At 35.5% G+C, this 25864-nt stretch overlaps 2 protein-coding genes across 4 annotated transcripts in view; one reads left to right on the plus strand and one right to left on the minus strand.

Annotated features, from left to right (window-relative positions):
- Window positions 1–25864, plus strand: part of LOC145328801 (uncharacterized) — a 119812-nt gene that overhangs the window by 64147 nt on the left and 29801 nt on the right. For all 3 annotated transcript variants that reach the window (XM_080172671.1, XM_080172673.1, XM_080172672.1), the window contains exons 50-53: window positions 8052–8079; window positions 9281–9536; window positions 16244–16467; window positions 17178–17268. In XM_080172671.1, coding sequence (XP_080028797.1) covers window positions 8052–8079; window positions 9281–9536; window positions 16244–16467; window positions 17178–17268 — 599 coding nt within the window. The remainder of the gene's footprint in view (window positions 1–8051; window positions 8080–9280; window positions 9537–16243; window positions 16468–17177; window positions 17269–25864) is intronic.
- Window positions 24775–25787, minus strand: LOC145328802 (uncharacterized). The gene is made up of 2 exons (XM_080172674.1): window positions 25541–25787; window positions 24775–25097 (listed from the first exon to the last, which is right to left on the minus strand). Exons 1-2 carry the CDS (start codon window positions 25751–25753, stop codon window positions 24897–24899), a joined length of 414 nt encoding a protein of 137 aa, XP_080028800.1. The 5' UTR covers window positions 25754–25787; the 3' UTR covers window positions 24775–24896.

Below are 25864 nucleotides of genomic sequence, written 5' to 3' on the forward strand. Positions count from 1 at the left end.
GAAAGCTACTTGCTGCCAAACGCCTAAACGTAAAAGAAGTCTTTTTCGCGCATTTCTGTGCATTGCAAGATAATTGTGCGTCATTTAGTAATGGCTTTTTCTATTATTTGTAGTCCTTCCTATGCCGATTAGAATTTTGTGCTAACATATTATATATGTTCAGTCGTTTGGCCGCTAGCAGCCTAAAATTTAAAGTTCATTGATTATTGTAGATAATCGATCCTATGAACAGTTTACCGTGAACTGCGCTGGATTCACATTTTACATTAGTATGTTTTGATTCTTTGAATTTCTAAAATACTTAGTTATGTAAGAAATAATTTTGCATACCTATAATAGCGAAGCTATTCTATATCTTAAGAATAGGTCCGACATTCATGTAGTAAATACTTGATCTTGTAGAACAGAATAATTTTTCTGAATATTAGGACATAGGTCATACTAAATGATTTATTGACTATAACTGCTTAAGTTGTTGAAATTAAATATATAATATTGGACCAAGAACAGCCAACACATACACAACAATGGGTACTTTTTATTAAACCTGATTGATTTATACTTTTTCACCTTTTTTCAAACTTGATTTTATTATATGTAAGATTTTAATGTTTTATATTTGAGGTATTTTTTTATGGGTTGATTTGGCTCATTCAAAGCAAAAAAAATGTATTTTCCCCCAAGAAATATTATTTATCCTTTTCTTGTAATATAACTTTTTATGGGGTGTGTTGACATATTATTTGGTTTTGTTAGGGTTATTTAAAGCCTGGGATCTAGGGATAGATAAAAAGAAAATATAGAATGGGAAAAAAGCATCTGAATTTTTTTTATGAAAATAGCCAATAATACCAAATTCTAATCCGTTATCAAATTGACAAAAATTTTTGTTGCATACCCTTTTTTATTCTAATCTATTCAATGCTCAGCCAAGATCTTAGCTCACTTTAAAGCTCTTCTAAAATGACTGAAAGTATGATTTTTCTTTTATTGACTTATCCCTGTATTCTTACATCATGTATTTATTTTTATTGAATATTTTTTGATAAAGTAACAAAAGACTCCCCCCCCCCCCCCCCCCAATTACTTTGAATAAAAACTTTATATAGTTCCTTTGTAAATATGTTATATCTAGGATTTTTAGTGAATCAAGAATAAAAAGACTTCAAATCAAACAATTTGGATGTGAACTGTAAAAAATTACCAGATTTGTACAAAAATTCTTTTTAAATTGAAAATAGCGCAACAATTTTTTTAATGGGTTAAAAGGTTTTGTAGAGGATTAAACAATAAAAAATAAAAATTTGGTTTGCCATTCGGGGTGGTAAATATTATATCATTGTCATATCTTGTGCCTTTCATTCCTGCGTTTACCCTTTGTTGTCTTTGTATGTTATGTTTAGTCCATTCAATGCTTTATTCATGACAAGGATGATAACATCCATAAAGGTGAATCAAATATTAGAACAAGGTTTTTAGAATCTATAGGTACTATGATAAAAAAATACTAAGTTTCTTTAGTGGCTTAAGATTTCGAAAATAATGAGTTCACCATTTTAGTGAAGCTTTTCATAGGTCCTGGGATGGTTCTAGAATATGGTAGGGTTTAACCGAATTCATTAGATCCTACATTAAGCCAAAACTTAATAAAATGTAAGTAAATTAAAATGATCAATTTGACCATTTTAGTGACAAACAGACTTATAGACAATAATAATACAAAAGCTTCGCTTCAAACAATTGAATGGTTTATTTATTAGTTACAAAACATTGATAAACATGACATTCTGTACAATTACTAGATTTTAAGGATACAAGAATAAGATAATAGTTCTTTCTCGTATCGTATTATAAACGGCTTTCCGCGGATATAGAATGTACTATTATAAGATTTAAACTAGTTTTAGCCCCGAGGTGCCGGAGGCACCGGCTAAAAAACTGGTTTTAATCTTATGATTGTACATTTCTATATTCGTAGAAAACTGGATATAATACGATGCTAGACATAGTTTTTTCGTATGGATGAGAACCGGTTCCTATCCACCGGATTCGAATGAATACGAGAAATAAAATTATTTACCAAGGCTTACCAATAACAAAATTGGGTATAGTCCCTTTCGTGGCAACGCCCCTTAAGGAGCGCTTCTTCATATTTTCACAGTAGCTTTTCTACTATTTCTAGACCCTGTGGGAGGCTTTAACCCTGCGGGACCAATTGCATAACCCTGCGGGGCAATCGCCTAACCTAACTAAGGCTTCACCACCCTTTTCTCGCACAGATGCACACTTGCACACCAAGGTAGGTTTGAATAACGTGCGGGCTAAGTGTGCAGAACAGGGTAGGTTACAACTTAGTCTTTTTTTATTGGAGTATCAAGGGGGTTCAATGTTTTGTGGCATAACTTCCTTATTTATTGACCGATTTTAACCATCCAGACCTCTATGGAAACGGGGGAAGCTAACCAATACAGCCAGGGTGGGAGGGGGGAGGGGGGAGGGGGGAAAAGGGGAAGGAAGCTAACCAAAGTTAACTTTTTATCATATATTGTCTGTTTTTAGTGATGAAGTATCCATGGATAGGTGAACTTAAGGGGATTTTTCAAGGGTGAGGGGGAGGGGGGGGGGGAGAAGGGAAGGAATCTAACCTAACCATCATAACTTCCTTATTTATTGACCGATTTTAACCATCCAGACCTCTATGGAAACGGGGGAAGCTAACCAATACAGCCAGGGTGTTTTTAAGGGGGAGGGGGGAGGGGGAAAAGGGGAAGGAAGCTAACCAAAGTTAACTTTTCATCATATATTGTCCGTTTTTAGTGATGAAGTATCCATGGATAGGTGAACTAAAAAAACATTTTTCAAGGGGGGGGGGTGACCTAACCTAACATTGTTGATTTTTCTAAAATTGTTCAGGGGAGTGGGGGGACCTAAACAAACATTTTTAAGGGGGGGGGGTGACCTAACCTAACATTGTAAATTTTTCTAAAATTGTTCAGGGGAGTGGGAGGACCTAAACAAACATTTTTAAGGGGGGGGGGGGGGTGACCTAACCTAACATTGTAAATTTTTCTAAAATTGTTCAGGGGAGTGGGAGGACCTAAACAAACATTTTTAAGGGGGAAGGGTGACCTAACCTAACATTGTAAATTTTTCTAAAACTGTTCAGGGGGGTGGGGGGACCTAAAAAAACATTTTTCAGGAGGGGGGGGTGACCTAACCTAACATTGTAAATTTTTTAAAAATGTTCAGGGGGGTGGGGGGACCTAAAAAAACATTTTTCAGGGGGGGGGGTGACCTAACCTAACATTATAAATTTTTCTAAAACTGTTCAGGAGGGTAAGGGGACCTAAACAAACATTTTTCAGGGGGAGTTGGTGACCTAACCTAACATTGTTAATTTTTCTAAAAATGTTCAGGGGCGTTGGGGAAAGACCCCCCCACCCCCAAAAAAAAAAATTTTTTTTTAATTTTTTATTTTTTTTGTCAGGGACATTGGGGTGACCCCCTCGAAATTTTTTTTTTTTTATTTTTTTTGTCAGGGACATAGGGGTGACCAAACCCCCCCAAAAACCTAACTTCTTTGTTAATGGACCGATTTTAAAAATTCTTTCAACATCCCTTAGGGTTGGAGGTGGGGGAGTCTCGGTGGGGGGATAGGACCCCCCCCACCCCCCCCACAAAAAATTTTTTTTTTTTAATTATTTTTTTATTTTTTTTGTCAGGGACATTTGGGTGACCCCCACAAAAATTTTTAAAAAAAATTTTTTTTGTCAGGGACATGGGGGTGACCACACCCCCCCAAAAACGATAACACGATAAACAGAGTAATATTCAAAGCAGATTCATAGGATGGTTAAGGGAATGGGTTCGATCCCTACTTGTTTTAACACAATAAACAAAGTAATATTCCATGCAGATTCATAGGGTGGTTTAAGGAATGGGTTCAATCCGGGAATGGGTTCGATCCGGGAATGGGTTCGATCCCCACTTGTTTTAACACAATAATGGTTAAGGGAATGGGTTCGATCCCCACTTGTTTTAACACAACAATGGTCTAAAAATATTCAGGGGGGGGATGTTTGGTTAGGTCATCCCCCCCCAAAACATTTTTAAGAAAAATCAACAATATTTGGTTAGGTCACCCCCAACCCCCTGAACATTTTTTTAAAAATCAAATTTTTTGAAACTTTAAACGAGTGTAGCGCGCGAACCCCTTTAGCTAGAGTCCAGCAATTAATTTCATTCAAAAGCTCTCAAAACGTACATGCAATTTGCCGTCTTTAAAAGCCAAATCGTTCCAGGAATCGCCCTGTACGATTAAAAATCTGATTTTGCTTAAAATCGCCCTAGTCTAACCTAAAGTTTCAAATTTTGCACTTTTTTTTACATGCGCTGATAAATATTAACTGCCCTGTGCCTATGATGAAAACTAGAACCCTCTAGGTTGAGTGAATCACGCAACCTTTCCAAAAATAGAAAAAACCTAACCTAATTTTCAAATCGTTATTTCTCGGTAACCACTGAACCGATTTGGACAAGACCAACGTGGTTGAACGCGTCTTGACAAGACAATTATTTTGAGTACTTACACGTCATTGTAGCTCAAAAATTGACTGTTTGACAGATGTATTTTTAACATTTTTTAAAAAAAAGTTTGATCCCCACTTGTTTTAACACAACAATGGTCTAAAAATGTTCAGGGGGGGGATGTTTGGTTAGGTCATCCCCCCCCAAAACATTTTTAAGAAAAATCAACAATATTTGGTTAGGTCACCCCCAACCCCCTGAACATTTTTTTAAAAATCAAATTTTTTGAAACTTTAAACGAGTGTAGCGCGCGAACCCCTTTAGCTAGAGTCCAGCAATTAATTTCATTTAAAAGCTCTCAAAACGTACATGCAATTTGCCGTCTTTAAAAGCCAAATCGTTCCAGGAATCGCCCTGTACGATTAAAAATCTGATTTTGCTTAAAATCGCCCTAGTCTAACCTAAAGTTTCAAATTTTGCATTTTTTTTTACATGCGCTGATAAATATTAATTGCCCCTTGCTTATGGTGAAAACTAGAACCCTGTAGGTTGAGTGAATCACGCAACCTTTCCAAAAATAGAAAAAACCTAACCTAATTTTCAAATCGTTATTACTCGGTAACCACTGAACCGAATTGGACAAGACCAACGTGGTTGAACGTGTCTTGACAAGACAATTATTTTGAGTACTTACACGTCATTGTAGCTCAAAAATTGACTGTTTGACAGATGTATTTTTGACATTTTTTTTAAAAAATGTCAAATGATTTTTTGAAACTTTAAATGAATGTAGCGGACGAACCACTGGACCAATCGGTTTAAAATTAAAACCATTCAAAAGCTCTCAAAATGTACATGCGATTTGTCGTCTTTAAAAGCCAAATTGGTCCAGGAATCGCCCTGTACGATAAAAGACCTGTTTTTGCTTAAAATCAACCTAGTCTAACCTAAATTTTCGAATTTTGCACTTTTTTTTACATGCGCTGATAAATATTAACTGCCCCTTGCCTATGGTGAAAACTAGAACACTCTAGGTTGAGTGAATCACGCAACCTTTACAAAAATATAAAAAACCTAACCTAATTTTCAAACCGTTATTTCTCGGGACCCACTGAACCGATTAGGACAAGACTAACGTGGTTGAACGCGTCTTGACAAGACAATTATTTTGAGTACTTACACGTTTCTGTACCTCAAACCTAACTGATTTGAGATTCAAAAAACCAAAAAGACGTTTTTTGATCTCATTTCGGTTAGGTTAGACCTAGGAAGCTGGTTAAGTACTCTAAATACGCGTCTCAATGAGATAAACAACTTCTCTTTCCATGGTCTGGAGCTGAGACTAATTTTAGGACACGTTTTACAAGGTAAAGCGATGAGGCCAAAAAATACGTTTCATAGGTTAAGTTAGGTTACGGTGAACCACTGGACCGATTTGGACATGACCAACGTGGTTGAATTCGTCTTGAAAAGACGAATTTTTAGAGTACTTACACGTCAATATAGCTCAAAAATTGACTGATTGGCGTCAATTTTAGAAAATTTTAGGATTTTTAAGAAAAAAATTACAAGTGTCTTTTTTAGTTTTTCGAGGCTGGAGGCCGCCAGAGGCCTCTGGCGAGGTCGATTACATCGGACACTTTTGAAGAGCTCGTCGCGCTGATATCCGTAGACACTTAAAATGTTAGATTCGGTCAACTAGAACCGAAGTTACGAATTTTCTTAATCTGGACAAAAATAGGGATATATATGTAAGTTTCAAAATATGGTCTATTTTCTGGGGTATAGGTTAAAAATCGAACCTAACCCAAGAGGAGTCGATTTTTTCAAAAAATTTTTTTATAGGCATCAAGAACATGCCCATGAAAGCTTAAGTTATAAAAAGCTAGGATTTTTGTTGAAAAATAAGCGCGCTACAGGCCTCGCACACTTTTTTGGCTTTTCGCACAGTTTGCAAGTGTGCGGCACAGAGCTAGGTTTGAGGCCTAACCTAAGCTACTTTTAAGCTACTTTTTAGGTTAGCATTTTTTAGGGAAGCCCTTACTAGTCCCAAACTACCTATTAACAAATTTGCTAACCTAAAAATGTTAATATTTAATAGCTAGGTTTACTGTCTTAACCTAGTTTCTGCACAAAAGGGTGGCCAAGCATAACCTAACCTAAAATAACATATCAAAAGTTATTTTGAAAATACGACGAATCGCCCCTTAAGGGGCGTTGCCACGAAAGGGACTATACCTACACAATTTATTTGGGTTATTAATGCAAAATCGAGAGAAAAAATACCATAATAGTAATTACCCTTAAATAATTTTCTTAATATTTTCACATGATATATAGATGTACGTACATCCCCAATAATGATTAAGAAAATTACCACTTCTGTAGATTAAATTATTGGTTGAAAGGTTTGGACACTACCTATTAGTTTCGAACCAACCAATTGATATTCAATAAAAGTACTCAAAGTGTTTGAGCCTACGAATAATTCGTGGTTATACAACTTTGGGTACCAGTATAATTTATAGTTCCATGCCCCCTCCCTCCCTACGTTTTATGACAATAATATAAAATATATTATATAGAAATAATTTTTCTTTCTCGTGGTGGCAAGTTAAAAACTTTTGCAGTCGTATAAAACTACAAATAAAATATTGAATACATAATAGTTTTATACATGTACAGTTGACTACGGATACGAAAGTTGTTAATTTACGTTAGAAAGATACATTATACTGGTCTTCTAAGTTTTATAAACAAGTCTTTTTGTTTGTTGGCTTTAAAAATGTGGTGACTTTAATTGATTTAGAGCTGAACTTGATTGGTTGGTTTAAATTAACAGTGTTCAATTTTTTTACCAATACTTCATAACTACAAAATGGTTACCTATTAAATTATAAACTTAAAACATCATAAATTCAAATTATTTTCATATATTTTGGGTAATTTTGTAAGAATCTGAAAGTTTATCTTCATATTTTATTTATGTGATAACTTAGAAGAAATATAACTTTTGGGAGGGACAAATTGTTCCTTTAGACTAAATATAATAATAAATACTATATCAAAATAGAATGACAACATACATTAAAGCAAAGCTTTATTAATCAAACGAATAATATAGATTAACAGAGCCTTTTAAATTAACGAAACGGAATATTATTTACATAGATTTCTCTTTAAAACTTTTTAATCTGTTGTAAAACTGCTAAAATGCAGGATACTGACTTACTGATTTATTGACTTACTTAAAGTATACGTATTCCTATTCCTAATCGTCTTAGGATTTGCCATTTTAAGATGTAATGAGTAAGACAATTTTTAACATAAAAATACTATATCAAAAAATTATATAAACTCAACATTTTAATAGACGTACAGAATTGCAACACTTTACGGATTATACCTAATTGTAATAGAAATCTTTGTGAAAGATGCTACTCGTCACGGAGGACTCACAGACCGAGCTTGTACGATGTTAAGCTTCTCATTTTAAAATTAATTGATTTGTGTTTCTTACTCTCAGATGGAATCTTTGGAATATCGAGAAGAGTAAGTTTATTTTATTTACAAGTAAAGCTGCTCTATAATTCACATTGTCTGATTCAGGGTGGTGGTGGGGGGGGGGGGACATTGGGCTGTTGATCACACTAGTCCCCAAAGTCTTGTATAACATTTTCTTATTCTTGGTACTTTTATTTAATTTTGATAAGTCGGTTCATTCAGTTGAGTTTCCAAACGTTTCAATTCAACCACTAATTCTAATCTACATTGCGGATGAACATAAATTTATCGGCCACTGTCTTATCCCTTTGTCCCTGTGTCAAATTAGTTTTCGCTGCAATAAGATAAATGAAATGGTAGTGTTAGCACTCACAATAATCAAGCACCTCTTTAGTAATGGATATAGAATACGTGGATATTGTAAGAGATTCTCGCATACCCTGATAAAATGTTTCTTTCAGCTGGCTAATATATTCTTTACTCTTCTTATGCCTTTACCTCATCTCCTACCCTGACCATGGAGGAACTTATTAACCAATGTATAAGAACTATATTAGCAACCTAAATTGACGACAATAAATCCCCTGTCACAATATCCATGTATTTTATATCCAGAGCTGGATCTTTAAATCATTTTAGTGGTAAGCAAGATCGGGGTGAGCCGAATTTCAGCTAATCATTGTGCTCTCATTGGTGAAAAGTTGGCTTACCCCGATCTGGCTCACCACTAAAATGATTTTAAGATCTAGTTCTGTTCTATAGTTTTCATTAGTCTTTAAATGTTTGCCTGTCCATTTATGATAGTTTCTATGATACAAAGAAGTAATGTTTTATGTTTGTCTGTTATGAATTTGGCAACGATTGAGTTCTGCTTTTTGGGGATGATTTACTTAGGTCCCGGAAAGATTTTAGGCTATTTATTTTTTATATTTTGTATTTGTGATGGTTTAATGCTACATAGCCGCTAAATGCTTGGGGCGTAGTCATGAAGGGTGAATTAGCTCGTTTTTTGTAGTATAAATTGTGTTCTAGGAAATCATCATGGAAAGAAAACGAAGTAGATGGTTTTGTCGTATTTTCATATTAGCTTTTCTTTTATTTCAAGCCCATGCGGGGGGCGCTAACCTTGTGGGGCAATCATTAACATTTACCTAACTTAACCTAAAATAACCTATCAAAAGTTACTGTAAAAATACGACCCACTACGTACTTCGTTTTCTTTCCATGATCCAGAAATTTTTATTTTTAGGAATTCATCTCAAGAAATAATATCTCTCGGGGAATCAAGCTCTTCGAGTAGTGGCAACAACACCATGCATGCCAATGGCAACAGCTCAACAGGCATCAACGTTTCTGAAAGCAACGGCAATGTTGTCAAAAGCTTGTCATTTGTTGGCAATACCAGCAGCAATAGTTCATTTGAAGCTGGCAACATCTCTTTAAAAAGTGGCAATAGTTCATTTGATGGCAATGAAGTAGATTTTGGCAATGTTGCCACTGAACAGGTAAAATATTAAATACCTAAAGATAATCATTTAGGTCAGGTAAAGTTTGATATATTTCATCTGGATAAAAATATCTGTATTTACACCATGTTAAAAATCTATCCTAATATAAAAGTACCAATATGTATGTCTCTTTGTACCGAAGGATCTCGAAAACCGCTGAACTGAAATGCTTTTCCTGTAAAGTTAAGTTTCATAGGTCCTTTGAGGGTTAAGGGGGGGGGGCGGTTGTAGTTATAGGAAATGAAAATTCAGTATCAAATTTTGCCCTGGCCGTTTAGGCTTGTTTTTATAGTTATCAACCTAATTCTTTATTTAGACTACTAGAAAAACTTTGAAAATCGAATTTTGGGACTTTCCTTCTAGGGGCTAGTGGGGCAAAAAAAAACACTAAAATTTTAAGTTAATAGCTTATTTTTAAGATAGGGCAAAATTTGATAATGAATTTTCATTTCCTATAACTGTACAAACTTCCCCCCCCCCCCCCCCCTTAATATTTTGGGGGATGTTACCACCATCCTACTAAGAGAAATCTCTCCTAAAAAAATCTCCTCCCCCTCCACTAGAGTCCTCTAGTGGTGTTTTATATAAATAAATTAACCAAAGATCAATAAAAAGATAGGGTAAATCTTTTCTTAAATCCAAACTATAAAAACTAAAGTAACTTTTCAGACAAATGTACATAAGATGATAAAACCACAAGATAAATTCATATTTCTTAAAACTGGACTTTATAATGACTTATTGTTAATATTATAGATTTATAGATTTAACAAACATATAATCGTTTGCCGAGTTTCATAGCGATTTGGCAATTATTCCATGTTGTACTACTCTTTGTGGTGTTAGAAAAGCTTCTTATGTAATATTCATGGATTTTCTTCAACTAGTTTTCTGGAAACTCGGATCCACCTTTTAAATGTAAGTGAGTCGTTAACCTTTTATACTTGTGATTTACAACCTTATGCGGTCACTCTAGGTACAAACTATTGTGGACAGATATTCGGAAAACAAAACCAAAATTTTAGAAAATGTGTAAAAGTACTAAAATTTTCAAAATTTAAAAAAAATCCTAAGAGGATAATATCTAAACTTAAAATAACACCCAGACTTATTCATAAAATGAAAAGCTTTAAACCATCTTAATTAGGACTAATAAGAAGCTTCACTTTAAAGAAGAACCATATCGGCTAAGCGGTTAGCGAGATCCTTTGCCTAGGAAAAAAGCTTACCTCTTTATATAATAGTATAAGGTTACCTATTTAGTTTAACATTTCACCTTTAGCTTTATTACATTTACCCTTTTTTTTCTTGCTTGCCAGTTACTTGTTGGTTAAATCAATCTAGTTGCTTTTTTTGCCCCTAGGGAAGTGCGGGAGATTGTGAGGAAATAGCCTAAAACCACTCTAAAGCTTTCCTGAAAAGTTACTATCCATTCAGATATGCAATTTCCGAGATATTTAGAGTAAGACAAAATACAGAAATAAGATGAAATGATTCTTGTTAAGGATTTTAAGAAATTAGTTTTACGTTAACATTGACTCAAGATCTTTTATGTAAAATTATCAGGGACAAAGGTAAAGGCAAGGGTGCAGAAAAAATTTGGACTGCAAATTAAACATATCCCCAAAGTTTTTACATATCCGAGATGGGTTCTTAAAAGAAAATGCCGCGTATTTTCGACATTTTTTACGCTATGAATAACAAGCGCGGCATTCGCGAAATCTAAACAGAGTATACAACTATTTATTTAATTATTTCGCTTTTGTTGGTACAGCCTTTATAAAAGAAAAACAAATTATCTTAAATCCATTTTTGCTGCATATTAATTAATACATCTTTTTAGAGCTATATTAGACATTATACAAATGTCGAAAAAACGCGGCATTTTCTTTTAAGAACCCATCTCCGTTCTTTTATCATTTTTTCACTTAAAAACCGTTGAGACTTGTTAAATTGCGCTAATGCCGCGGGTTATATATTTTAAAGCATAATTTTGATGTTAATAAATTTGAAGATTATTATTCCTTCTTGCACTGGCTTATCCCTGTACGTTCGTTGTGTAGATATTAGGTATATATTTCTAAAAATGAAACCTCTTATAGTTTTTAATTAAAATTCTCTTTGATAGAAATAAATTAAAGCTGGAAATGTTAGAAATTAAAATTAATTCATTAAAAAATAATCTTATCATATAACTTATCTCTCGAAACAAATTTTCGTATGTGCTCCAGATGCAGTATGAGGGAAATCCTTCTTTACATATAGATATAGAATGTACATGGATATTATGACAGGGGAGAAATTATCGTCAATTTAGGTTGCTAACATGGATATCGTATTGGTAAGTTCGTTCATCTAGTAAGAGGGGAGGAGATGGGATAAAAGGGTTGATCGGGGAGGGGGGTGTTTTTTAGCCAGCTACAAGTTTTACTTTATTAGAGTACATGATAATCAAGTGTAAGATCCAAGTAAAAATAAATCCATTTATATATATATATGTATATATATAATATATCAGGGCGTTTAAAAAAAAAACTGCGTTTTCCAAATTTTGGAAACAACCATTAGGAGTACAAAAAAATAATTATATGTCAATATTCTCTATAAAAATATGCATCGAAATTGTTACAGGTGTTTTATAATATCTCTGAAAATAACGGCGCATTTTAAAGCATAAATATTTCATAATGCTTTTTTCTGGTAGAATTTTGTGCCTTAAGGTTGGTTTTCAAAAATTTATTCACTTGAAAACAACATCTTAATGCGGCCAATACAATTTTATACCAATTACACTAAAATATTCATTTAAAATTCCCTCACTGAAAACAAATATTCAGTTTTTCTTTTTGTATACTTAAGAAACAAGACCTTAAAAATTGCTCATGTTCGTAAATCCCCACCCCTCATTTATTCCTATAATCCTTTAATTTGATTGACAGGTTAAGATATAAACTCATAATTTATCCATAATTTGTAATTAAATGCTTAAAAAAAATTCAAACTTCAATAACTTTTTGTCTTTAGAGATTTTTTTGTCAAATAAAAAGGAGTTTTTTTTCTTTTTACTATAACCTACGTTATTAAGGAAGATTCTTTTACTGCAAATGCATCACAATCAAGAAATGTGAAAAAATGACAAATTGCAGTTTCTTAAAAATGCTTTTGTGAGGAGCAAAAAAGCATTTCACCTTTAAAACTCATTAAGGTACTTTTCTTATACCTTTTTCTAAATTGATATTGAAATTCTACGATTTTTTTATACATAATAGAAGAGTTATTTTAATTTTTCTTGCACAACATTTTTCACATAAAGCATTTTTGGAAACTATGTACCTATCATAGAGGCCATATTTTTAGAGATAATGAAAAACACCTGTTATAAATTTGATGTACTTTTTTACAGAAAATAAAAATAATAAAATCGTTTTTTCTGTATTCCTTCTGGTTGTGTCAGAAAAACGGAAAACGCAGTTTTTTCTGAAACACCGTGTATATATATACTAGCGGCTTCGCCCCTAGCCCATTATTTAAATTTTAGTTTTAAAAAGAAAAAAAAATTTTTTGGGGGGGTGATTTTTTATTTTTTGATGAGGTTAGGGGGGGTGTCCCACCCCCAAAGAAAATAGTTATAAAACTTCCCGGGACCTATGAGAAGCTACCCTGTACAGGAAAATCCAATCGGTTCAGCGATTAACGAGATTCTTCGCTACAAACAAACAGACAGACAAACATCGTTCTACTTTGTTTTATAGATATATATAATATCTCGTGGGATTTGATCAATTCTGAATATTATTACGTATATGATTAACCTTATTCTAGATGTACATAAATATAATACACAATATACTTTGGTGTGCCTTAAAAAACGCTAATATACAGCGTGGCCACATTCTTCAGTATACTGAAAATCTTCAGTATTCTTCAGTATTTGGAAATTGGGGCTTCAGTATTTTCAGTAAATACTGAATATTCAGTATTTGAAAATTTTATTCAGTATTTTTCAGTTTTTGGAAATTTTCATGATTCAGTATTTTCATTATTTCTTAAATTCCAAAAAAAATTTGCATAAATAAGATGTTTTTTCAAGTAGTTGATGTCAGATTTTTTTCGGCGCTTCGCGCCTCACTTTACTTTCCTTTAAATTACCCTATAACTTTGTACATTAATTTTGCTTTTTTTTATGGTAATATACATTTTTTTTTCAATTTCATCTCAAATATAAATTTTTTAGACATTTGAGATGCTTTTATACAGTATTTTTTTCAGATATTTTTTTTTGTCTATTAATAGAATGAATAATCTAAGGTAAGTACTTTGCATGGTTATTGAAGGTAAAGTTTTTTAGCATGCTCTTAACCATAGACGTCCAAGGGGTGGGGGGGGGGTAAAGTGGCAATTACCCCCCCCCCCCAAACGAATTTGGGGGTGCCGTAGGTTTAGGAGGGGGTATTTACCCCCCCAAACAATTTAAAAATTTAAAATAAAAAATCTCTAACTAAAAAAAATTTTGCGCGCTTCGCGCGAATTTTTAATACTAAATATTTAATAAAAGGGATAGTTCTATGAAGTGTATTTAAAGAGTTAAGGTACTTAGAGTAGTGAACTATTATATGTCTTAGTACAATATATTAGGCATTGGATAGATATGATTATATGTTAAAAAATTTTAACATTGACCAGACCAAATTTTTTTTATTTGACAATATCTAAAAAAGTTAAAGTGATTTGCCACATAAATTACATGAGAATGGTCTATTTTTTTCCAAATATGTATAGTCAAAACACCAATATGAGAGAATCTTTTTCCACATATTTCACAAGAGTTATAAAAAAATTGAACAGGGGTTCCCCTTGGGACAAGTTACTTAAAAAACATAAAAAATAACATCCGGTTCATTATAGGACAGGTTTTCTATAGATTCTTTTTAAAAAAATAAAGAAAACCGTCCGGTTTACTTACGATATACACATTATCTCACGCGGAAATATCAACTAACCATACAACATGTATATATATATATATATATAAAAACCATTTTCATGTAATTTATGTTACAAATCACTAACTTTTTTAGATATTGTCAAAAAAAAAGTTCGGTCAGGTCAATGTTAAAATTCTTTATCACAATCATATCTATCCAATGCCTGATATATTCTACTAGGACATATAAAAAGATCACTACTCTAAGTACTATACTAAATATTTTATTGGTAATTCTTTGTTGTTATGTGTATTTTGTTGTATAAAAAGTTTGAAGTTCTATAAACTAGTAAATGCTATCTAAAGTTGTATTTATGACAAAAAAGTTTGCGCCATATATAACATTCAACGAAGTTGAAAATAAAAATGAAAAACTCATTTTTCAAGGAAAATCCCTGGTCAAATCTTTAAATTTTAATCAATAACTTTATATTATGCACTACTACGTTATTTAAAATAGAAAAAACTTACAGTTCACAATTTTTTTTATAAATGCACTTCATGAAACTATCCCTTTAAATTACCCCCCCCCCAAAATTTTCCCCTGGGGTAAATTTGGGGGGGGGGGTAAACAAAATTTACCCCTGCCAACAGATTTCATGGGGGGTAATTACCCCCCCCCCCCAAAAAAAAAACAAATTTTACCCCCGGGGTAAAAAAAATTTTTAGGGGGGGGTAAAAAAAATTTGCGGCGCGCTTCGCGCGCCATTTTACCCCCTTGCCAAAAGCGAATTACCCCCCCTTAAAAAAATTTTCCCCTTCCCCCCCAAAAAAAGATTGAACGTCTAGGCTCTTAACTCAACTAAAAAGTATTTAGGTAAGTTTTGTAATCATTTAAAATATTTATCAGTCATTTTCTGCTTAATTGGTGCAAGAAAATCTAAGAGGCAAAATTAAAAGATCTTTAAAATATCCCCCTAATAATAAAGCTATGATGATATGAAATTTTGAAATGAGGAATCATATAAAGAAAATACTTATTCAGTATTTGTATTTTTTAGTTCAGTATTTCAGTATTTTTTCTTATTATAGGATTCAGTATTTTCAGTATTTCCTTTTTTTTCTTCAGTATTTTTTCTTGTTTTAGGATTCAGTATTTTCAGTATTTCCTTTTTTTTCTTCAGTATCAGTATTTTTTTGGTTGTGGCCACACTGAATATATGTTTTATTGCGGGATTTGTGTTGAAAATAAGGATGACAATATCCAAAAGTAATTAATCACAAAAATTCAAGCTTGTTTTCTAACCAAGGCGGCTCCTGTGCTTGTAATACATTTTATTAATAGGACTTTTTATGGAGTTTATAACAAGGTTTAGACTTTCCTTTAGCTTCTTTCCTATGGCTGTTATAGATATCCGTTTTTAGGTTCATTTATAAGAACATCTGTGCATAAATGAAAGATAAAGAAAAATCAAGAACATTAACTAGCATTGGGAATTAATTATCTGAAAAATGAAAGGGGGGAGGGGCGTCCCCTTTTTGTAAACCAACCCTAAAACACATAGAATCCAAAAGAGTATATAAAGAACTGTAGTGGGATGTGTTAAAAATTGCAGTTTAATCTTTTTTGGTCATGTTCCTTTATGTTTTTGGTTTGATATAAAAAAAGATAACAAGCCATCAACCCCCCCCCCCCCCCCCTCCTTACACACACCACTCCCGCCAGTTTAAGCTGTCTTAATATATTTGTGCGACTTAAAAATCCTGTTTTATTCTTAAGGTCAAAAAATCCGCGGGCGAAGAAAATCCATTGGCCAAAAGTATACCTACTGCTGCAAACTCCAACATTACTGCTACCAAATCAACAGTTCCCAATGTGGCCGCAACCAGTCCTGAATTGGAGAGGGATGCTGCCGTGAATTGGCACAGGTTTCCATTCAAGTGTTCTCTGTGTAAGCTGGGATTTAAACGAAGAGGCATGCTGGTTAATCATCTGGCTAAAAGGTAAGATTCAATCTTTTTTATTTCTGCATTCATGGTGGTTTCCTTTAAAGGGTTTAAAGGTTCAGTTGAGCATATATTCCCTCGCCCCCTCATCCACCACTTAGTTTGAAATTAATACAGTAGGTAGTTTTATGTGTGTTCGTATTATATGTTAGGTTAGATAAGGTTGGGAATATAAAGCGAAGTGAATTTATAATCATTAACAGTAAGTCCATACATTCATTTTTTATCTTTTTTTTTAATTTTGACTGTCTAATGTGCTAGGCTTAGCTTTTATGAATGTTGTCATCCTTGTTATTAAAAGAATAACTATTTATTTATTAAAGTTTTAAAGAATAATTACAAATTCCTGAAATAATCTTAGATAAACCCTATTGCAAAATTCTGATCATCAATAACTATTGTTTCTCATTAATAACTTAGAAATAACAGAATTAAAAATTAGAAATACTGACAACATAAAAAAGATGATTCGCGAGTAAAAAAAACTCGGTGGTTTTCCGCATATTGCATTTGGAAAAATAAATTTTTGGTCCTAAGTGTAATTTAGGTTGGGTTAAGTAAAGTTTAGAAGATCCCAACAGTGATATCGGCTAGTAATATAATTTTAAAAACCATATTGGTGGGAGGGGGGGGGGGGGGTCTCAGGGTCAAGATATAGGTTTGACTGGAAGCACCAAGAACTTAATTAAAATGTTTGTTTGTTTTAGACATCCTGATCTGGAGTTATCTGAAATTCCAGAGCTGAATGAACCAATTGTCAGAGCAGACAAAGATTTCTATTGTCAATATTGTCCTAAGGTAAGCTGTCATCATGTAATAAAAATATAAGTATAAAAGTATACACTAAACACAGGATGTTTATTACACAAGTCCCTAAAGTTTTTATACCGTTTTCTGGTTCGTTGGGCGTCACAACTTTAGGGTCTGAAATATAATTTTTATTGGTTGGTTCACAAGGTTGAGTTTTCAAATGTTTCATTCACTAGTATACAGAAGGGGTAAATTGGTGTATTATCATTGGTCATGTACATCAATTTATCGGCCATTGTCTTATCCCTTTAGATCCCTGCACCGTACAACTACTACTCATATTCTTTAAGGACCCTAAAGATTGCAGGAAATTTTGTCCTAAGAAATGTTTGATTTCGCTTTGGGCGTGACAAGCTTACACTTTTAAAAAAGTTGAGAATGCACCACAGTTTTAAAAGTTTGGATTAAGAAATTTTAAAATACAGGGTGCGGCACATAAATCCGGACTTTTTTTAATTTTTCAACAAATGAACATAAAATCGTCAATTTTAAAGATTTTATTAAATTTTAAAAACTGAGAGGCAGAATAGGTATTTGACTATTAGATTATTTTTAAAAAATGGCCGCCAGTCTCATTCGCCGCCTCTACCCGCCTCCTCAACCGCCGGCGGGCCCAGGTCAAAATGTACCTGTCCAAGCTGGCGAAGTTCTCCTTGATAGTGGCAATGAGGGAGGTCTTTGTGATATGGGCACGTCTATTGGTCCATGCTTTAAAGTAGCTTTAGGCCCAAAAGTCCATTGAATTAAGATCAGGCTGTTGGGAGGCCACATTTCCTTAGAAACGTGAGTAACCGCACGGTCCAAATTAACACAACTTTCAAGCTACCCTTAGACACGGAGGCTTTCATTTGGACCACAGTTAAGCTACAACGACGGTTTTTACCTTTTTGAAAATGGCATGACGATTCAGCTAGGATTGTCAGCGCAATTCATAGTCTAAAATGAGTTTTAAAGTTTCATATGGGTCCATGAAATCGAAAACCGAGAAATATTAACAATTTTTCACCATTTTTGACATCTTAAAATCTGACACGTTTCACTTTGCTGGAGTACTACGGCCAAGCCATTTCAGATAGCAAGCTCTAGTCTTTTCTAGTGTCTTACTTATGTATCTAACAGTATCTCCAGCAAGTTTTATATGCATATTTCACCTACAGATAGGCTGAGGTCAGATTTAGTGGGCCATAGTCGAGATTCAAGATCAAACCATCTGCGCATTTCGAATCTGCCTTGTTGAACATATGCGCGGCCAGCTTGTAACACACGTCCATCTTCGTCCAAAGTTTTTTTTGTGCTAAAAGGTCATTATCTAAGCTTTTTATATTAGGGTCAAACGTCCGGATTGGTTAAGTAGTTTTGATGCTATGGCCGTTTAAAAAAAGTCCGGATTTATGTGCCGCACCCTGTACATACAAATATCACATAAATTTCCAATTTATGGCGTTGTTCTAAAACACTAAAAAATTGGAGTTACTGATTGATTACTTTTACGTAACAAATGCAAATGGAAGCAGAATAAAACATAATTTAATTGCAAAAAAATATTTGACAATTTCACGTAGAAAGATGAAATGCTCTGTGTTAAATTTTAATTATAAAGATATCTTATTTCAAGATGGTAGACTTGTAATTCTAGCCTGCAAATATTTACAACATATTTTGTATTTATCAAATTGTACTTGAACCATTGCTTAGTTTTATTCAAATTTAATATATTTTTATCCATCCATAATATATAGATGATGATTGCAGCTGCAACTATAGGCATTTTTTTACTTTATTTGCAATGTCATAAAAAATAGGATTTGTGAGCTCTATCCCCATAGAGGGGTCATTAGAGAAGAAACACTAATATAGCATATTGATATGACGACCTTTATCAAGGATTATCGATAATACTACGTATTTAGAAAGAAGTTTTCCAAGTTGCATATGAAATGATTTAAACAGGGATGAATTAAAGCAGAGGATTATTTCACTAACATTTTAATTCAACCCAAGTATGACAAGATTTATTGTTTTCTGGTGGTCCTATGATCCTTAATCTTTTCGAAGTACCAGAAATGTAGGAAAGAATCCCATACTTAATACATCCCTGTTCAAAGTATTGTAATATCATCGACAAAACTTGTAGAGTAGCAGAAATAATAAACAAATATTGCATGATTAACCAAATCTATTATTAAACACAAGATTATAAATTTGGAAAAAGGCGTTGGTCGAGTAACACATCTTCGTCCGCAGCTTCATCGTCACCGAACACGAAGTGTCCGGATCAAAGACTCTCGGGTTGCGGGTATCCATGACTGTGCTGCGTTGAATAGAAAAAGCCTTGGCCAACTTCAATTTGTGAGAATCGCTGACTCGTCTGTAGTGTTGGGCTGACTCGAGGCTGCGCCAGCGGCCCTTGTCGCGGACGTCCGCGTCGGACAATCCGCTGGCAAAGGCCGCGGAAGTACCGCCAATCTTGGCGGACTTCCCGGACACAACCCCGGAGAAGCCGATCTTCTTGGCCAACGCTTTGATGTTGGTGACTAACGTGTTCTGAGAGACAGCGTGTCGGCCGTCGGGAATGAGTACCCGGGTGATTTTAGCCATTCTTAATCTTGGGAAGAGAAAATTGAGATCCTCTATTTTATTATCTCGAAAATAATAAGCAGTCCTGGCATAGTACAGTTTGAATAATGTATAAGGGCAAGCTGCGCCGCCTTCTTTGACAATGTGAGCCGTGCTGCCAATGTGGAGTTGGTCATTTTTCATCGAACGGAAAAGGATTTCGATGGCAGGGGTGCCGTCCAGTTTGACTAATTTCAAGTCACAAGCCCTCAGCTTTCTCGCATCGCTTATACGGCTGAGGGTATAGAACTGCAACAGGAGAAGTATTACCGTGCGAAAATTTCGTAGAGGGATCCTGTCCAGTTCTTGCGTGGTTCTTGGCCAGCAGGGAATTACCCATTCGATCATTCTTCTGATGATATAGCCTGGCAACTGTTGCACGCGGGGGCGGCGTTTCCTGCGCGAAGCGGCTAAGCGCACGACGCCCTGGTACACGCGGTCCGTCGCGAGAGACCAGATTTCTGCAGACAGTCCCATAGCTGCCAAATAGGCGTATATGGCCCCCTTCACGGCAGACGTGTACCCAAAGGGTCTCTCGTCCTGATATACCTTCATTAGGAAACTCATGACGGCGGCTTCGTCCAAATCGAGTGGTTCCAGGCCTTGTTCTGCGATGAACGACGTCAGATCCTTGATGATCCTGTTGTGGCTCTTTCTGGTGCCTTCGGCCCTAGCGGCGCCGGCTAACCTGAAAACAGAATGGGAGGTAGAATGTAATCAGTTTTTGTAAAATGTGAATAGCTAGGATCGCTTATGGGATTGTAATTTTTTAAGTAAATGGTAAGAAACGCTGTAACTAAAATTGTAGTACGACAATAACGTGCATATGGTCTAATGTTGTCGGTAAAGGCGAACGATAATAAAAAATGACTGGCCGAAAAGTTAGAGCGAAAATAAAAAACGGCCTGTACCTTGCTTGTAATTCTTTCTTTCCGGCCAAGCCTAATTCTTGAAGAGCAGTCATTGTTCGGACCGGTTTCGAGGCGCTTGGAATTCGTGTGTGGCTGGAACCTGAGACTTTTTTCTGGAGCAGCCGAGAATATCTGCCTTTATCAGTGGGTGCATTTTTAGTTTTTGCGGCTAGACCCATTTTCTGAAAAAAGAAAATTAAATGCATATATATGAATATATGAAAAATAACGAAAAATAAAAAGACCCAAACGAAAAAGAAATATTCGTGGAAATAAAACCGAGTATTAATTACGTAATTCAGTAAAGAAAAATAATGGTTATAATAGCTAAAAAGAGATGAAAATGCGTAGTAATAATCTGTGCGGAAGCGTAAAGATTTGACCGATAAAGGTCGTTTGGAAGACAAGTAAAAATAATGTAAAAATTCGTATGATTCTAATTAGAAATTATAACCAGTGAAGTACTAATATTTTAGAAGTAAAAAAAAAAAAATGGCAGTGAATCGTTGAAAATTACGAGCCTGTCGAAAAACTCGGGGTATATATATGTCAGCCTGAAACGGCTGGGTCGAAATAAAACTTTAAGAAACATAATATTCTTATAAACATTAAACAGAGATATAACACTGGCATATAGAAAATATCAGTCTCGAAAAAAGGGGCCATGGACAGCAAAGCTGTATATAACTAGAGATTTTCGAAAAAAACCGTATGGCAATGAAAAATAAATAAACTGGTATTGTCGAGAATAATGTCCAGTACAGTAACTGGCATAGTATGTGAATATAAAAATAACACAAATAAAAATTAGAATCATAGGAGAATAACGGAATTAAGCACGCGTAGAAGAAGCTCGTAGAATAAGAATAAAACAAAAAACTTTTGTGTAGCAAAATATAAAATATAAATTGCTGAAGTATCACAGAAACAAACCAGCGTGATTTTCCGTTACTAGCCTATGAAATATATTAATCCACTATTATTAACATGGCCAAAGTGGCGAATTTAGTGGATCCGTTAAACATACATGAATCTGACTTAGAAATAAAAGAAGCGTCAAAAATAAAATGGGATTTTATACAAGGCTTAAACTGGTCTTTCTCCAAAAAGTCCGCAAAGAAAGCGTGTGACCTCCAATAAGGTACAACTATTATAGATGTAAGACCTGAGATTTTAGTTAGCACGCGCCAAGCTCTAGAAATACAACTAATAGGAGGACAAACATATAAAATATCACTAAGGTTGATTGTCTGGTTGAAGAAATTGACGCCTGCTGTATTAGTTTCAGGTAACTTGCTAAAGTAACGAGCGCACTTTGTATTGCATTGTGACGCAAAGGCGTCAAGCGTCGGTGTCAGGCCAAATTTTGACAGGACTTGAGCATAAGAAGCATCGTCCAGAGACCACTCGTCGGTGTTAGACTTCTTGGAGCCCATGTCCGCGATAGATAGATTGTCGTCGGACCGTTCAGACCAGAAGCAGAAAATCCGTACGTCTGAAAAAACAGAAATAATTATAATATTGAAAAATAGGGTTAAATATAACTAGGAGAAAACTCGAATATTGTGTCTGACTTAGAAGAATCTAAATTTAATAATAGCCTATTTATATATTAATGTAAAAAACGCTAAAAAAGACGAACACGGGAGCGCGCCTAGAAAAAGATGTGAATCTTACCCCATTTGTGTTGGAGCTCAAAGATTTTTAAAACCATTCCTTGGAGCTGGCGCACTCTGGACCCGCGTCTCATGATATGGCACAAGGACTGGGAATCCGTTAACCATAGGATTAAACGTCCTTTGTTGTTTCTTAGAAAATCCTCGTTGACGGTAAGCAGCTTGTGTATGGCACTTAACTCGCGTAGAGTCGAGGACGCTTGCGCTTCGTTGTCGTTGAACGGAAACTCCGCGACAATTTGAAAAGTGTCTGCTTGAAAGATATATGCAGATTTGTCGCTGGCGTCGCTAACCATGGTTATGAGCTCTCTGGCATCGTTGTTAGGATCCCAGTTCTCTAGTAGATAGGTCTTGTGGGCAGGTTTAACGATGGTGGTGTGTTTGGACTCGTATCTGATAGGTTTGCCGTTATACGAATTCAAGTAAATCTTGCACAAAGACAATTCTTCGATCATTCTGGGGGAGACATTCATAACGGCGTTCCACCCTGACGCAATGACGACTTTTCCCAGCTGGTGTTGTGACTCTCTGGAAACAATTTTCAGTATTTCTCCGTGGGATTGTAGTAAGTGGGCGTTGGTACCAAGCAGGCTGGCTGTTTGCCGACACGGAATAGCTGTGCCGGATTGTCCTGCTGAAACAATGTCGTCGATATCGGATAAGAGCTTGGATATCTTGCGGGCAGGTGCCCAAATTCTCATGCTGAGAGTGTCAATGACAAAGCCTAGGTATCTGACTCTTTGTGAAGGTAGCACTGTCTTGTCCTCGGCGATCTCCCACGCACTGCATGACATCACGAAAAAAGTGTATTGCAGGTATTTCGAGCAACGTCTTATCGACACACCGATGTTGCCGCCGTCGTCGACATACCAAGACACATCCACACTCACTGAGTGTAGATGTATCTCGATAGGTCGGAGCAAGCTGGCCATGATTGTTGTCGCATTGCAGTACCCAAAGGGTACTACAATGAAACAGTAATGCTCGACGATGCCGGCAACATTGGTGATTGAAAAACCGAAGTATCTCCACGCTTCCCTATGTAAGGAAACGTGGAGATACATCGCTCTAATGTCGTGCGTTGCAATGAAACTGCCCCTCTCGATCCTAAACAAATATAAACTGAAAATCATGAGGAACAGGTTCATTGCAACGCACGACATGTCTGTACGAATATTCGAGTTAAAAAAAAAAAAAATGGGTAAACGAATACAAAAGATTGCGAGTGACGTCGACCGGACTAGGCCTTATATAAGAAAACAGCTGTGTAAAATACCCGGTTGCCCGAAAAAATTTGTAACGCACCTGGGTAAAAATGTCGACAGGTCGCTGAGAGGACACGATTTTGTTTCCACATACAAGTTTGTGCTCCTGCTTAGATCTATGCAGAGTCGTTTCTTGTGTTGGCCTGTAAAATTAAATAAGGATATAACGAAAGTTGTGAAACCTGGAACAACTGTAAAAACAACCCTACAGATGGAAGTTAAGGAGCGTCAAACGATGTCGGATAGCAATAAAGGCGCTTAAAAGAATGAAATTTAGACGGAGCCGGAAAAAGGTAGTTGTAATTGTGAAAATAGCTATTATTTGTTCGGATAATAAAAACCGAATTAGAGGAAAAAATTATTTATGCTTACTAAAGCTATAGTCTTGCTAAGAAAAACAGTACGGGCGGAAATATAGGATTAATCTGTACTAAAAAAGTACCTGTCATAACGTCATACTTCGAGGCAACAGATAAGGGAGCGTTGACTGTGGCAGGTTCGGATAGTTTCATCACATATCCTTTCTCTAGCCATTCCTGCACAGTGTCCCTGACGAAAGGCATTTCGGACGCTGCTGACTTATTGTTGGCCATGGACGATGGAGGTGGTGGAGAATGTTTCCATCGGGGCATGTAGCCGTGTTCTAGGATGGAGAGGACTTCATTGTTGGCCGACAAAATGGTTTTGTAAAATTCGACGGCTTGAGGCTGGCCGATGCCCCTGGGAAGAGGGGAAAAACCTTTGTCTGTGATTTCTTTAATTTTCGCGTCTATGAAATCCTCGAAATCTTGATCGGAATGGTCTTGAATGACGTCGGGCGCTGTAGAAGTGGTAGCAGAACTAGGGAGAACCTGATCGGGGTCCGAAATAGTAGACGGTTTCTGTGTCTGGGCAAGAAGTGAACTGGACTGAAGTCTTTTTTCGGCTTTGACCGAGTGAGAGAAGGAAGTACTTGGTGGGGTGGCCAACGGTTTAAATGGTGGTTCGGATAAAGTTTTATTTTCAAAATTGTTTGTTGCAGGCTGAATTTGTAAAATAGCAGAGATTTCTTGGCGAAAATCAGCGTGAGCGGGAGGAGAGATTTTGTTTTGGTTTGTAGCGGAAAATGAGGTTGAAGGCTTAGAAATTTGTTCGGAAGGCTGAACTAGTCATTTTTTATCCGACCGGGGCTTGGCGGCACGCTCCTCCTTTATTCTGTGGCGGCACCTCTCGATAGTATGCGAAGTTTCTTGACAATAGTCACAATAGAACTTCTTGTATTGACGTTTACCGTTGCCTTTGCCTTTGAAGTTGGAGTGACTGGTAGACTGTTTGCTTCTTTTCTCTTCTTCTTCCCTCTCTTTTGACTCCTGTAAGTGTAAATAATAGCGTTAAATGCATATAATCGCCGCCAAAGAAGAATATAAAAAGAGAGGAAAAGAAAGAAGAGAGTGTGACATAATCGTAATTCCTGTGTTGACGAAAAAAGACATTGTAGGAAAAAATAATAGGCATGAGTTTTTACGCGACTATCTAGTTTGGAAATTGATCCGGATGCTTGAAAGAAAAGGCTTAGCTAATATAAAGCGAAAAATGAAAAGGCTTAGCTAATAGAAAGTAAAAAATTATTGTAGCCGTACTAAAAAGATAAACGGACGCGTGGCCCAGGGCGCGAAAAATCAGAAATGAAAAATATTAAATTTAACCGAACAAAATTAATTGTCAGGCAAAAGATATTTCTTGTTTGAGGAAAAAAAATTTTTTGCGTGACGTGACCTATGGTCTGCGGGCAAAGATAAAAAATTTAAGATACCTTGCAGAGTGACTCCCAAAGCTTAATCTCTTTGCTGTTCATTTGCATTCCTCCAAAACCAGCTTGGCTTGCAAATTGTGTTGCCGTAGAGAATCTTGCGTTTGGCTGGAACATGATGTTCATGTTTCGTTGTAGCTTGCGCAGAGCATCTATCGCGTTTAAGGAATCATCGAGAGCTGAATGAATTTCAGGCCTCATTTTGACAGGGGCCATCAGAGAATATAGGCGTCGAGCATTTTCTTGTAAGGCTTGCTCAATATTCAAAGACTCGACGAGACAGGATTGCAGAAACACTAATTCACTCCGGCCTGCAACGGGTAAATT

The sequence above is a fragment of the Acartia tonsa genome, chromosome 9 (assembly GCF_053477335.1).
Source record: "Acartia tonsa isolate MP-2025a chromosome 9, ASM5347733v1, whole genome shotgun sequence".
Lineage (NCBI taxonomy): Eukaryota > Metazoa > Arthropoda > Copepoda > Calanoida > Acartiidae > Acartia > Acartia tonsa.

What these genes read in the sequence shown, in the direction of transcription:
- LOC145328802 (XM_080172674.1), bottom strand. Translation starts at nt 25,753, where the DNA reads ATGGCCCCTGTCAAAATGAGGCCTGAAATTCATTCAGCTCTCGATGAT. An exon ending in TTTGGGAGTCACTCTGCAAG is followed by an intron (nt 25,098 to 25,540) that starts GTATCTTAAATT and finishes TTACACTTACAG; the next exon opens with GAGTCAAAAGAGAGGGAAGA.